We start from the raw sequence: 13,406 nt of genomic DNA, 5'->3' as shown, positions 1-13,406 counted from the left end.
CTACGTATTCTTTATTTTTCCATGTCATTTTTCACTTCCTTGGGTGTCACTGGTTTTTCATGTATCTAAGGCCGCTCCCATGGAATTCAGTACAAGTCTCCTCTTATAGGGATGCATGCAAGTAACAGATAACAGAGCAAAGCAGTTCTTTCTGTTTATCCTTTCACAGGAAATTATTCTCAGCCTGTGAATCAAAAAGAACACTTTAATGTTCTTTCTTCTCCAGCCCACCTTGTCACCTCCAGCCCACCCCTTCTGAAGTGACGACAGTCTTTCCATCTGGTCTTGTTAACCCTTGGCTGAAAAAGCAAATTTTTCTAAGAGATTGATGCTTTAAGTGTAAATTTGGAGGTCTGCCTTCAGAGCCTGACAGGAATAAATAAAAAGACAAATTGTAGGTCTTTGGTTGTCACAGCAGGGACTCCTATCATGCCATCAGCTTTCTTGTCCTCAAATGTGCGGAACTGCCTGAAAGACCAAAGTAATTGAAAAACAGGCATAAACCTCTCTGGTTCCTCAGATATTGATGGAAATTGCCTCCTACTGAGGTTGCTTTGTGGCTTAATGCTCTGAAAGAGAAACAGGTCATTCGTTTCAAATGCAAGTATTGAATACACTATAACTAGTCTGTCAGGGAAATCTCAGGGGATTAGTAGGTAGCAGAACTGAGTGGTTGCTCAGTTTTTCCAATCCCATCCTAAGAATGGCCCAAACTCTCACCCAACTGTCATGTATATCTAAAAAGAAAAAATAAAACAAAATTTAAAATGAAATAAATTTTTCAAAAAGATTTAATTTTTTTTTTAAAAAAAAAAGCATGCTCAAACTCACTCCCCTCACTCTGTCTCTTCCCTCTCCACTCTCCTCTCTCCCCTGTTCTCCTCTTTTTTCTCCTCCCTTCTTTGTCCCCCCTTCCTACCTGAAGAGAGAAAGAGAAGTCGTAGATACACCTGGGCATTTACTTCCTTTTGTACCAAACTGTGCAGCATCTTAGTTTATCTTGAAGTTTATGGTGACCATCTACATTAGTTATTATTCTGGTCTCACAAATAATGTAAATGCCTATGGTGGGTCCTCTGGTTTGTTTCCCAAAGATCCATGTGCTACAGGCTTTGTTCTCAGGGTGGCACTATTGATAAGTGCTGTGGATCTGTAGAAGGTGAGGCCCAGTGGGAGGCCCTTAGTTCATTGGGACATCCGCTCAAAGTCGAATCTGGGATCCCAGCCTATTCTATTTTTCTGTTTTTTGGCTCTTGAAGCAAGTAGTTTTGCTCTTCCACAAACTCCTGCCATGACGTTCCACTCTCACCGGAGGCCCAACTCCATGTGGACACTCAATTTTAGCCTAGAGCCAAAATAAAACTTTTCTCTTTATAAGTTGATTGCCTCAGGTATTTCATTATAGTAATGGGAGATGACTAATATAGTGGCTTGGCATACATGTGAATACGTGGGCATAAGAAATGTGGGTTGAAATGGAAAGGAAATATAGAGCAAATGATAATCCATGGAGCCCAAATATATTATTAATACACATCTTAGCCAAAAGGAAAAGTGATTAATGATTTATGTGTGGGCACAGAATAAGCTGTTTCAGTAAATACTGAGTAAAGCAGCTGCCTAGCAACTTCAAGCATGTACTCAACCATCAGATGATCTCACTGGTCTCCTATGAAGCTGAGATTAGCCACAACCTGCCCAGTCAAGGGGGAAGACTTCAACTGAGTTAGCCAGTTACCTAAAGCAAGATAACCCAGCATTCAGGGGTCATTTTTCAGGTATTCCCCCTTGCCACTCCATACCTCACCTGAATATCAAGAACCCTCCCTCTGTTTCAAGGTAATTTCAAGGTAGTTTGGATGGGGCTCACTAAACTTCAGGGCTTTGATAAGCAGAACTTCTGTTGTTGATCAGTTGTTGGGAAATGTGTGAGATGTCACAGGAAGGCACTCCCCAGTGCCATTGGGAGATCTTTAAGGCAGTCTGTCTGTCCAGGTAACTTATAGTGTCCACATAAATGGTGATAAAGGCATGTCTGTAGGATGTGCCTTGGCTCCCATGAAGCACCCTGAAACTAGTGATGGTAAATGCACCAATATCCTCCTCTCCCTCTGTTCTCCCTTAGGTCCGGATGACTATCGCAGCACTGCTTTCAGCCTTTTCAACCACCTCCCATCCTAGTTCACGTGACCTCAGTTGGTCTGAGACAAGAGAAAATGTAGGCAGAGGAGATTCTCACATACCTTCTACTCTCTTTGCAATGAACTTTCATGACATAAATAATCCCCCAAGATTTCCTCACATCCTTCTCTTTAGGTGTTGAAGAACTTAAATTGGAAACTTCAAAACATTTGTAATGACTCCATGTTGAAAATGACCTTCTCCTTGCAGATCTGCTGCAGTAATCCTAATGCTCGCTAGGAAATTGTGACTGAACCTCCCTGATTTGAGGAAAAGTCAGCAGATGTAATGTAAGAATGTTCCAAAGAGAAAAAGAGGCACAAAATTTACTTTTTCAAAAGAATATCTCTTAACAACTACATTCACTGTTTTCCTCCTTATCCAGTGATTTTTCTTTTCTTTAGTTCTTCAGAAACTCTGTTAAAACTTCCTTCTCAAATCTCACAATTGTTAATTCTGCTACCAGTTGAGTATGCTTTATCCAAAATGCCAAGGCACAGAATAGTTTCCAATTTAATTTTTTTATTTTAGAAGATTTGCATATGATAGTGAGATATTTGGGGGATAAGGCCCAATCCTAAGTACTAAATTCATTAACAATTCACCTACAATTTATGCACATAGACTGAAAATAATTGTAATACAATAATTTTTTTGCACCTACATTGTGACTGTGACCTGTCACTTGAGGTCAGATGTGAAATTTTCCACTTGTAGCATCATTTCAGAAAATTTAAGATTTGGGAGCATTTCAGATTTTGGCTTTTCAGATTAGGGATGCTCAATCAGTAATTTCTTTATTTCAGATCCCAATCTCTGATAGTATTTGATAATGCTGACCATATCCTCCATGTTAATTAGACACTGGAGGAGGTGATACATAATTAGTAGAAATCTAACTCTATTCTGACTTAAGTTGATAGGAGAAATTATTGGAAGGATACTGAAATAGCTGCTCTCAAATGTTTTCCTTGTTCAGTACTTCATCATAGAGTTTAAATTCAGGCCTGGCATTTTCAGATCTATCCTTTACTCAGGAAAGAAAATAACCTCCATAATAATCTCTGACACCTGCAGTTGACCTGTCTACATATTATTGATTTCAGTCAATTGAAACTTACCACCTTATAATGTCCACCTATGACATCTGCATCTTCCCTCAAGAGATGCCTTGGTATAAAAAACTACATCTAGATCAAACATAAAACTTCATGCAAGAACCAAAAAAAACACTACCATTCCTCATGAAAATATTCTCCTAATCAAACATTATACAGATCCAAAAAAATCTCCTTTAATGAGCTCTTAATCCTTAATAATCTTCACTAAAGTTTTTTGAAATGTATTTATCAGCATTAGAAAAACACAGACACAGTATTTGTATGTAAAAACATATTTAAATTCTATTTCTTCCCACTCATTTTACCTCCCACATCTGCTTTTCCTGTTTTGATTTTTAAAAATGAATAAGAAATAAATAGAAGACCAATGCTTCAAATTGCATACCTTTGGAAAAAAATCAAGGAGTATATCCACATTAGGGGAGACTATTCTCAATTATGCATCAGTCAGTAGCTCAGACATGAACTGATACTTTCTTCAAAAACAGGGTGAATTGCAGAATCACATCGGTTACACATCCATATTTTTACATAATGCCATATTAGTAACTGTTGTATTCTGCTAGATTCTGCAATCTGTATTTGGGGTAAAAATGGGAGTTCATAACCTACTTGAATCTAATGTATGAAATATGATATGTCAAGAGCTTTGTAATGTTTTGAACAACCAATAAAAAAAAAAACAGAGTGGAGATTGATTGCAGGTCTTGTTTTTCACACATACTAAAAAAAAAAAAAAAAAAAAAAAAAGCCCCTAGGAAAAGACTGAATCATATTTGTTCTCAGACAAGAAAGCAGAAGGGGCCCTGTGACCACAGCATGATGAATTCCGTGCTGACATTTAAATGGTTCACTCTCCTGACAAGAATAGGAAACCCCACATGTGGCGGGGACTCAACAGGGTGAAGCGTGACATTACAACTCAAGATGGAAATAATTGTATCTGTCTTTTTTCATTCAAGGTCCTTTTTGTATTTGGGTTCATTGAGGAAAGCCAACCTCTCTAATCAGGAAATTGTGTTCTGTTTTCCTAATCAATTCATAAAATGTGTTCTGGCCCATTGGCTGGGTCAGTCATACTTAATAGAATCACAGGGTATGGATGGAACATGCAAGTGTCTCTAGTCTAACCCTCTAATTTTACAGACAAAAATAGTCCAGAGAATTTTCCCCAAAACACACAACTAGCTCCTATAATGGCTCATTAATATTCTTCATCCTGTCCTTTTAAAAAGAAATAGGGGTGGGGGAGAGTATCTGGATTCGGATTTGGGACACAAAGGGTTTGTTTACACAGGTGGCTGCGAGTTGCTGTGGAACATGTACACTGGAGAGGAAGGAGAAAGAAAGAATGTGTCTCCATGCTGGAAAAGTTGTCCAAGTGCCCAGGTGTGCAGATGTTCTCACTAAGCCCCAGTTGCCTGCTGGATTCCACGCAAGCCGACTGATGTCCCCAGAGCCTACTGGGTTTCGGCAGCACAGGGCTTCATGCTGGTGACAGAGATGCTCTGCCCTCTGCATCTCAGGACGCCTGCCTCACACTCAGACATTGTCAGCTCCTTGCCGCTCACTTCCACACAGACACTAAACCCTTCTTCCTGGCACTCCGATGCTTCTCGGCAGACACATTTGCCACTACCGCCTGGAAAGATAAATGAGAGAGGTTTAATGGCAGGCACACTGTGGAGGTGGGAGAATCAAAGCACATTCCTCCAAAGTAATAGTGACTAGAGAGCTCCTGCCTTGAGGGGTACAATAAACTATCTCCTGGAAGAACAGTAGGATCAGGAAATTGAGGCATTTTGCTCCACTCAGAATAAATGGGTTTTGAAGTTGATGCCAGGCTTTCTATTGGTTGGACCCACATGAGGCAGCTCTATCCAAGTCAAGAGCTCTCTAGCTCTCTCTTCACACACTTCGCCATCCATGTGAGCCAGCGGACAAATGCAATCCTTCGCTCACTGCCCCCCCAACCAAATGGAAAGACCTCAGCAAAGAGCAGAGTGGGGCTCAGATAGGAGAGAAGAGAATTAAATGGCATGGCCCCCCAAAGGTTATCTATCCTAAAAAATACACATAGAGAGAAATGAATTAGGAGGAAAGGAGTCTACATGGGAAAGGGGTGTGAGGGAATGTCCCAGTCAGGCGTCTCCAGAAGGAGAGTAGAAAGGTCAGCCAGTGGATGGTGGTGACAGCCAAACCCAAAATGACCCAGTCATGGCTACAGTTACATAAGTCATCGTCTATGCTGAAAAACTAGGAGGGAGTGAGGGGAGAGGTGTCCAATGTTGTGGTCTGGGACTAGGAGGGAACAAAGAGCTGATAGAGATCTTATGCAGTCCAGCTCCCAAATTTATAGAAACAGAAAGCTGGGACAGAGACTTAGTTCCATTCACCCAGGCCTTCCTTTTTCACAATACTCCTCAAACCGAGGGTGGGGGTGCGTCATTCCCTTGGTAGTATCCGAGATCCATTGAAAGTACTACATGGACATAATCTCAGCAAATATTGAATCACAATTCAAGAAAGTAATTTCTTTTTCTATTCTCTTCAAATCCTTCTGATTACTTCTAGAAGAAAGTGTCAATTTGGTGCCAGTATTTTTTTAACATCCTTCTAATACTTGCTAGACTCCCTTATCACAAAGAGAGAACATTATCAATACCAGAGCAGAATGTAGCCAGAATCTACAATTTTATTTTGGTCAACCATTTGTATTTTTATAGTTACCAAATATTTATGGTAAATGATACTTCCTCTTAAGGATGTAATTTATAAAATTTCTATTTTTAAAAATAAATTTTTATGTAAGCGCTTTTAAAAATAAGACATAATATGGATAATACAAGGCAGAGAAAAAGTCATGAAAGTCGAATGGGAATCACCAAGATTTGGAAGAATTTTAGACCATCAAGAATAGATTCTTGTCATCTTAGCTCCCTGATTCAGACCCTTCTTCAGGAAGGGAAGTCAGGTGAGAAGTTCAAGGTCAAACCAATCTGAATCCTTGATATCCTCAGGTATCTACTTTGATCCACTTCTAAACTAGAAACCATGTTGTTTAAAAGCTCAGTATTATTATTTTACAACCTCCCCCCACCTTTTTTTTTTTTTGTATTTGTAGATGGACAGCATGCTTTCATTTTGTTTGTTTATTTTTTTATGTAGTGCTAAGTATCAAACCCAATGCTTCACACATGGTAGGCAAGTGCTCTGCCACTGAGGTACATCCCTATCCCTACTTTAGCCTTCCTGTGTTACAAATACAAAATGCTCCTTACCATCACATTTTTCCCACAATGGACATGCACCACAAGCTTTCTTGGCTGAGGCAGGCAGAGTACAGCGGTCCCTATCAGTAAGAGTGTAATTTCTACCCTGACAGTGAAGAACATGCAACTTGCAAACTGTCAGAGGCAGTATCCTTTGGCTTCTCTCATCTCGAGCACATACATCCAAGGAAGATCTGAAAAGAATTTTTGACTACATTATTTACAAGATCTTTGTTTTTAAAAGCTGAGGAAAAGAAGTAAAAAAGTAGGCCTTTGAGGTCATTACCCCACAGATTATCACCCACATCAAAAGATGAAACATCAACTCAAATTCTTTGCATTGAGGCCCAACCCCTTCAGAGCTTCAAAATGAGCATATTTACTCTAAACATTCACAATCCTTCCAAGCATAGATACTGTGGGTTGATTTATTTTCAGCTAGGACAGATCAGATATAGCAAATTAGATGAGGTGAGTTATGCCAGCAACTATCAATGAATTAATAATAAAGGAGACAGAAAATCAGCAAAGATCACTCAGAGAGATTATAATTAAATGAAACCATTGACCACAGGAGACATTAACTCCTCCCAGCCCAGCAGCCCAGAGATTTCATGTTCATAATACAGCATGTCTAAGAATTAATAACCTTGAATCATCAAGGGAAGATAAAACTGTATTTTACAATGCTATTTTCTAAAGTGTCTATGTTTACAAAGTGCTTTAGAAATATTTCATAAAGTGTGCTACCTTTTTTCTTAAACATTGGAGCTAAAATGGTAAGAGACAGCTATTTAGAAACGTCACCAATGAAAACAACTACATTTCTAAATACTGACAGATAGATAAGAAAAGCATTATTTTGTGAAAACTCAGATAACAAAACATTTTTCATATACCATATGGGCTCAGAAAAACTTTACATTCACATATTTTATTTAGCTCTGATATTTTCTTCTTTTTTTTTTTACCTAAAGCTCAATTTATTTAAAGTTGCTTATATAAAAAAAAACTTTTTTTGTTTGTATATAACTTTTTTCTCTGTTTATTTTAACTTTAAATAGAACTACTCAGAACAGCTAAAAGGGTAGAGACCTTATAATGCTACCTTGTTATCAGTATCTAATACTGTGAAATGATACAAAAACTCATATCAAGTCTATAAATGGCTGGCTGCTGATTAACTAAAGGAACCAGTAGAGTTGGAAAGAGAAGGAAAGTGATTAACAGAGAGTAATTAATAACAATTAACAGAGAATAACAGCAAGAGTCAGAATGTATCTGGGCTGACCACCATTTCCACTTATACATTCAGTTATATTCTTCTGCACCAGAGGTTACTACACGCAATCATTGTATAAATCACCCACAGTAGGTTCAGGAAGTTCTATATGGGTGCCGATGACCATAGTAATTGAAAACCAAGTATTTAGTTGGTAGATTAGTGTTTCAATTTTTAACCTTAAAGATGGCCCATGAGCTGAGGGGCTAGATATTCCCTGTTTCTTCCTAGACCCTCCACTCTTCCCCATCTGCCTGGGAGGCTGGCATGTAAAGGTTCCACTTCTTTGTCCTCTAGCTTCAGTTGGGTTTATTCAATGGAGAGCCCTGGTATAGGCAGGGAAGAAAGTGAGATCAGCTGGGGTATTTATTCCACTGGCTCACTCCTGTAAGATCTCCTAAGGTCTCTTAAAAGAGAGTCAGCTTCTCCTCTGCAGCCATCTCACCTAGTTCTCTCCATCTCCAGGTTTCATGAGTGCTCCCCTCCTCCTGCCTTGTCAGGCCTGGAGTGGACACATGGCCAAGCCTTACCAGTCCAGGAGTACTGCCCTGTGGCTTCTAGTTTCCTTTACTCTGCCCTCAATTTTGTAAATCAACCTGCTAATAAACCTCTTCTTGTCCTAACATAATTGTGCTGTCCGTATCTTACTAGGACCCTGACACAGGCATCTAACAACATCTAACTAACAACTGCAGATGCCCTGGGACAACAGCATGATTTCAAGCTGGCAGCATTCTTCTAATGCAAATCTAGAAAGCAAGCTTCAAGAATCAGAAAAGTAGCTGCTCTTTCTCCATCAGTATTGCTTTAAATTTTACATCCCTAGGGAATTTCAGCCTAATCATCTAAAGCTCTAAATCCTCAGGTGACAGTTTTGTCCTTTCGCTGGATTCTATGTATAGAGCAAGCCATGCTCAAATAGTCCTTCAGCCTTTCTCAACTAGCCAGATTAGAAAAGTGCTTAACACCACAGCTGTCAGTCGGGTGACCCTGGTGAGTACCAGGCAGCAGAGGACTGGATTAAAATGCAAACAAACACAAACATCCTTAACCCTTAGTAAACTGCACCTTCAATACACAGACACTAACACCTAAGAGATCACCTCATTTGTCTTGGATAAAATAAAACAGAAGGACAGAGCTTACCCACATTCATAGGGCATTTTACAAACACATCTTGAATTCTGCAGTTTCTCCCAGCGCTGACATTTAGGCACTGCCTGTGTTAAAGGGGTGTCTGAAAGAAAAAAACATAAGGGGGATGAAATTATCAGAAAAGAAGAGCATCTTCATAGTAAGCAAGGTTTTTTTATTATTGTTGTTGTTGAACTAGAGTCTGTACTATTCTCAGCTGCAAAGGGGTTCTAGCATTAATAATAATACTACAGAGCATTTTACAAGGGGAATGCTCTACAAATAATTACATTGGTGATAATCGCTACCGTTTCTTGAGCATTTACACTTGGTCATGCACTTTTTAATACATTGTGATATTTAATCCTTCCTAACAACAGTGAGCAAATGTTTGGCGGTAGTTACATTAAATAAGATTCTATCTTTTATCTTCTAGAAACTGATAGTAAACTATCATTCTGATTTTGACAGAACGATACCTTGGTCCAGTTTACAAGAGCCTACATTGACTGCCATCACCTTGGCTATAGCCAATTGCAATGTAAATCATCCAAAACAACCTGATTTTCCCACTTCCTATCAGCAATGGAAGTCAATGGAATGTACTTTTGCTCATAAAACTAGATACTCATTTTACAAATCTTAAAGATGGCTTATCAGAAAATCGTGCCTTTATGAATACAAAAACAATGGAATATTTCTTTTTGAAAATTTTAAAAGATTTAGACATGACAGTACAATCTTGTGAACAATTCATAAATTTGAAAAAATGGTAATAATATGAAGCATGCCCATCAGGATCAGAAATCTCAATTACAAGTACTCATTCTTTAAACACTTCAATTCTAAATGGTATTATCCTAAGTGCAATGTAGTGTCCTGAATTGGATCCTAGAACATAAAAAGACATTAGAAGAAAATTAGTTATATATGAATAATGTGTGTAATTTAATCAACAGTATTGTACTAATACTAATTTTTTACTTTTAATCAACTGTTATTTCAAGTGATGTAAAAAAGAAAGATAAGAAAATGGTATGTAGAAATTGTATTTGCAACCTTTTTGAAATCTAAAATTATTCCCCCTCAAAAAATGTTTTTTAAAATGATGTTTTCTGGATCTGTGCCTTTCAACCAGGGAAGGTTTTGTTCCAGAGGCACATTTGACAATGTCTAGAGGCATTTTTTATTCTCACACTGAGGAGGAGATGCTATTGGCATCTGGTGGGTAGAGACCATGGATGCTGCTAAACAGCACAGAACACAGGACAGGATTCCACAACAGAGAATCACCAGGCCCCAAAGCACAATGACACTGAGGCTGAGAAATCTCACTAGAGATATACCAGAACTAAAGTTCATGATAAAGCCATGGGAATTAGCTCTGCATTTGACCAGAAATTTATTTTAGAATAAATTTTGAAATTTTAGATATCATGTGATTGCCGAAAGTTTTTATAATTTCTTTGTTAAAAAAAAAAAATCACTGATAGGATCACCTAGACCAAAGACTATTGCATTTAAGAAGAACATAACTTTATCATCATAGCTTGGCTAACCTATAAATACTCTTAAAGCACATCTACAGTATGTGCCTTTGCTCACATCAAGATATCCTCAATGGGAATGAGGAAATGGGAATTACTGTTCCATGGATACAGAGTTTCAGCTGAAGGAAGATGTAAAGATATTGGAGATGGAGAGTGGTGATGATTTTATTACAGTGGGAATGTATTTAATGCTACTAATCTACACATTTTAAAAATGCTAAATGGTTAAGCCTTATGCATGTTTTGCCACAATAAACAAGACTACTGAAACAACTGATTTTACTTATTTTTAGTTGATATTTTAAAATACCAACTTCAGAGGATGACAAACCTGGGATTTTGGGGGGGTTTTTTTGTTTGTTATAGGCTTATTTTAAGAATAGTTTCAGAAAAACATACAGGTCTGAAAAACATCCTTAATTAAAATCAAATTTAATAGAATTTTCTCTTGAGTGGGAGAAAATTCGTACTAAATTGTGCTAAATTGTGCTATGAAATGACTGAAGCATACACTTCAGAATTGCAAATATATAACCTCTTTGAAACCAAACTGCAACCTCATCAACTATATATTGTTCTCTTTCATTTTAGAATTATGGCTACAGGTGCATTGCTTTACATATCCCAAATGAACTCATATTTATGCCTCAGTGTGTGTAGAAAACAAAGCAATCATCCTCTAATGTGGGGCTCTGATAGCTAAAGAGCACATCAGATTGGCATGGAGGGCACTCCATTGGACCTGTTCTGCTCCCATCCTCCTGTCCATCGCCTGTCCATCATTACAGCCCATTCCCACCATTCAGAGCAGAGCACTCCCTGCGGCTTGTGCTCTCTTTTTGGTTCAAGCATCTAATTCATCCTACACTATCACTTATGGAATCTAGTACTTCTTCCTCACTAAAAAACAAAAATTGAAAAAATAATGGAAAAAGAAAGAAAAAGAGTGGATATGAATTCATGCAAATAGAAAAGAGGTCAGTAGAGTAGAAAGGGAATTAAGGGGAGGAAGAAGGGACAGGAAAAGAGAGGAATGATGGAATGAATGTGACCAAGCTTTCCTATGTACACATATAAATATACCACAGTGAATTTTACTATTATGTGTATCCATATCCAACTGATTTTAAAACACTATAAATAAATAGAAGAAAGAGTAGTAGAGGAAAGTCAATGGGGAAGGGAGGAGGGAAAGTAACAGAAACTGAATTGGAGCAATATTCCATGCTTATGGAATTATGCCAAAATAAACACCAATATTATGTATAATGAAAATGAATTAATAGAAAATAAAACAAAAAATAAAATGGACCCCCCCAAAAAAGAAAATTTCAGCATTAAATTAAAAGTCATACACTCAAGAATGATACGTTATAAAACAGCATTCAAGTGAGTTGTCCCTCTTTCCTGTTTTGAATTGTTAAAAAAATATATTTCTATTTATTACAATGCAAACAAAGAAGAGAGAGAAAATATTTTAAAATAAATCCATTTCATCTGAAATATCTCTTAAAAAATAGTTTGCTTCTAAATCCTTTTCTACCTTAGGTTCTCAAAAGAACATTTTAATTTGCCCAGCATTCAAAATACTGATTTTTTAAATTTCCATTATTAAGGACAACTTCACAAACCACAATATTTGTACTTCAATCACGGTTGTGTTACAGAGTTATATGTAAATATTTTTAAATTTTCAATTTCAATAATGCCAATAAACTCTCTGAGTGCCCAGAAATGAAATATACAGAATCTTATATAAATTAGTACTTAAAATCTGTACTTAATAAAAGTACAGGACAAAAATCAGAAGCAAACCAAATATTAGCTTTTCAAAAATCTTTCATTTTCTTGGCACCTTAAAGGCTGTAAAGTTAATCCTTCAGATGGAGGATGTAAGTTAAATGTTTTAGGATCTCCAGGGCTATCCTTGCTTACCCTTGCATTTCCTAAGTCTGTGTGTGCCATCTGAATAACTATTACACAGTCTACAAACTGACTTCCCTCTCCTAGTGGGCAATAGGAAGGGAACAACTCACAGTGATGGAGGTACAGAACCAGGAAGGTCTCCACAAGGACCCCCACTCATCTTGAGGGCAGGGGTCCTTGAGTAGACACAGAAACTACACACCTTTTTTCACACACTGGACATTCTTCATCTCAGGACTCCACTTGAGGCTGGAGCCACAGAGAAATGCCGAAGGACCTTCTAAGGACATGCCACCTGAACACGAGAGAGTCACCTTCTCGCCAACTGAGTAGAACGGTTTGTGGGGTTGACTCTGTATGCCATTCATCAGTTCCGGTAGGACACAGGCAATCTCTAAAGATAAGAGAGACCAGCATACTGGGGTGATTGCTTTCCTAAACCATCTTTTTAAAAACGGTCTTAAAAGGTGCCGATGCTCTGCCTTTTCACATAAGAGGAAAAAGAGGAAGAAGTGAGCTCATTGTTACTGTGCTCTGAAAGTCTTGCCCCATGGTGCCTGCCATGTAACTGACCAGTGAATGACAGAAGACCAAAACATCCATCATCTTTTCACCCTGCCCTCACAGCAGTGGAACAACTTGAAACGAATTAGTCTACAAATAGTCTTCAAGCACAGTCTACTGCAAAAACCGGACTTTTCACAGCTGACATTAACTCTCTAGTGTGGTGATGTCCCTCCAGAATTTTCCTAAGAGTCATATACATCAGTTCTAATTAGACATATTACTACCTAAAAATTGTAAAGCATCACCTTAATCTGACAACCATAAAAGTATTCAGTGTTTTTTGGTTTCTCATTCCTATTCTTCCTTACTCAATTATATCACTGGCTCAAATCTTCTACTTTTAAAAAAAAAGCAGAGAATAATGAGAAATATG

At 37.9% G+C, this 13,406-nt stretch overlaps 1 protein-coding gene across 1 annotated transcript in view; it reads right to left on the bottom strand.

Moving 5' to 3' along the window:
* Positions 1 to 4,043: 4,043 nt before the first annotated feature.
* The window catches only part of C7 (complement C7), a 47,386-nt gene continuing 38,023 nt past the window's right edge, over positions 4,044 to 13,406 (bottom strand). Inside the window, exons 15-18 of the mRNA XM_076856208.2 lie at positions 12,669 to 12,860; positions 9,003 to 9,093; positions 6,584 to 6,768; positions 4,044 to 4,944 (exon numbers count right to left, since the gene is read on the bottom strand). Coding sequence (XP_076712323.2) covers positions 4,763 to 4,944; positions 6,584 to 6,768; positions 9,003 to 9,093; positions 12,669 to 12,860 — 650 coding nt within the window. The 3' untranslated portion in view covers positions 4,044 to 4,762. The remainder of the gene's footprint in view (positions 4,945 to 6,583; positions 6,769 to 9,002; positions 9,094 to 12,668; positions 12,861 to 13,406) is intronic.

The sequence above is a fragment of the Callospermophilus lateralis genome, chromosome 5 (genome assembly GCF_048772815.1).
Source record: "Callospermophilus lateralis isolate mCalLat2 chromosome 5, mCalLat2.hap1, whole genome shotgun sequence".
NCBI lineage: Eukaryota > Metazoa > Chordata > Mammalia > Rodentia > Sciuridae > Callospermophilus > Callospermophilus lateralis.
The sequence above is the reverse complement of the archived record's forward strand: the minus strand, read 5'-3'. Positions and strand labels throughout refer to the sequence as shown.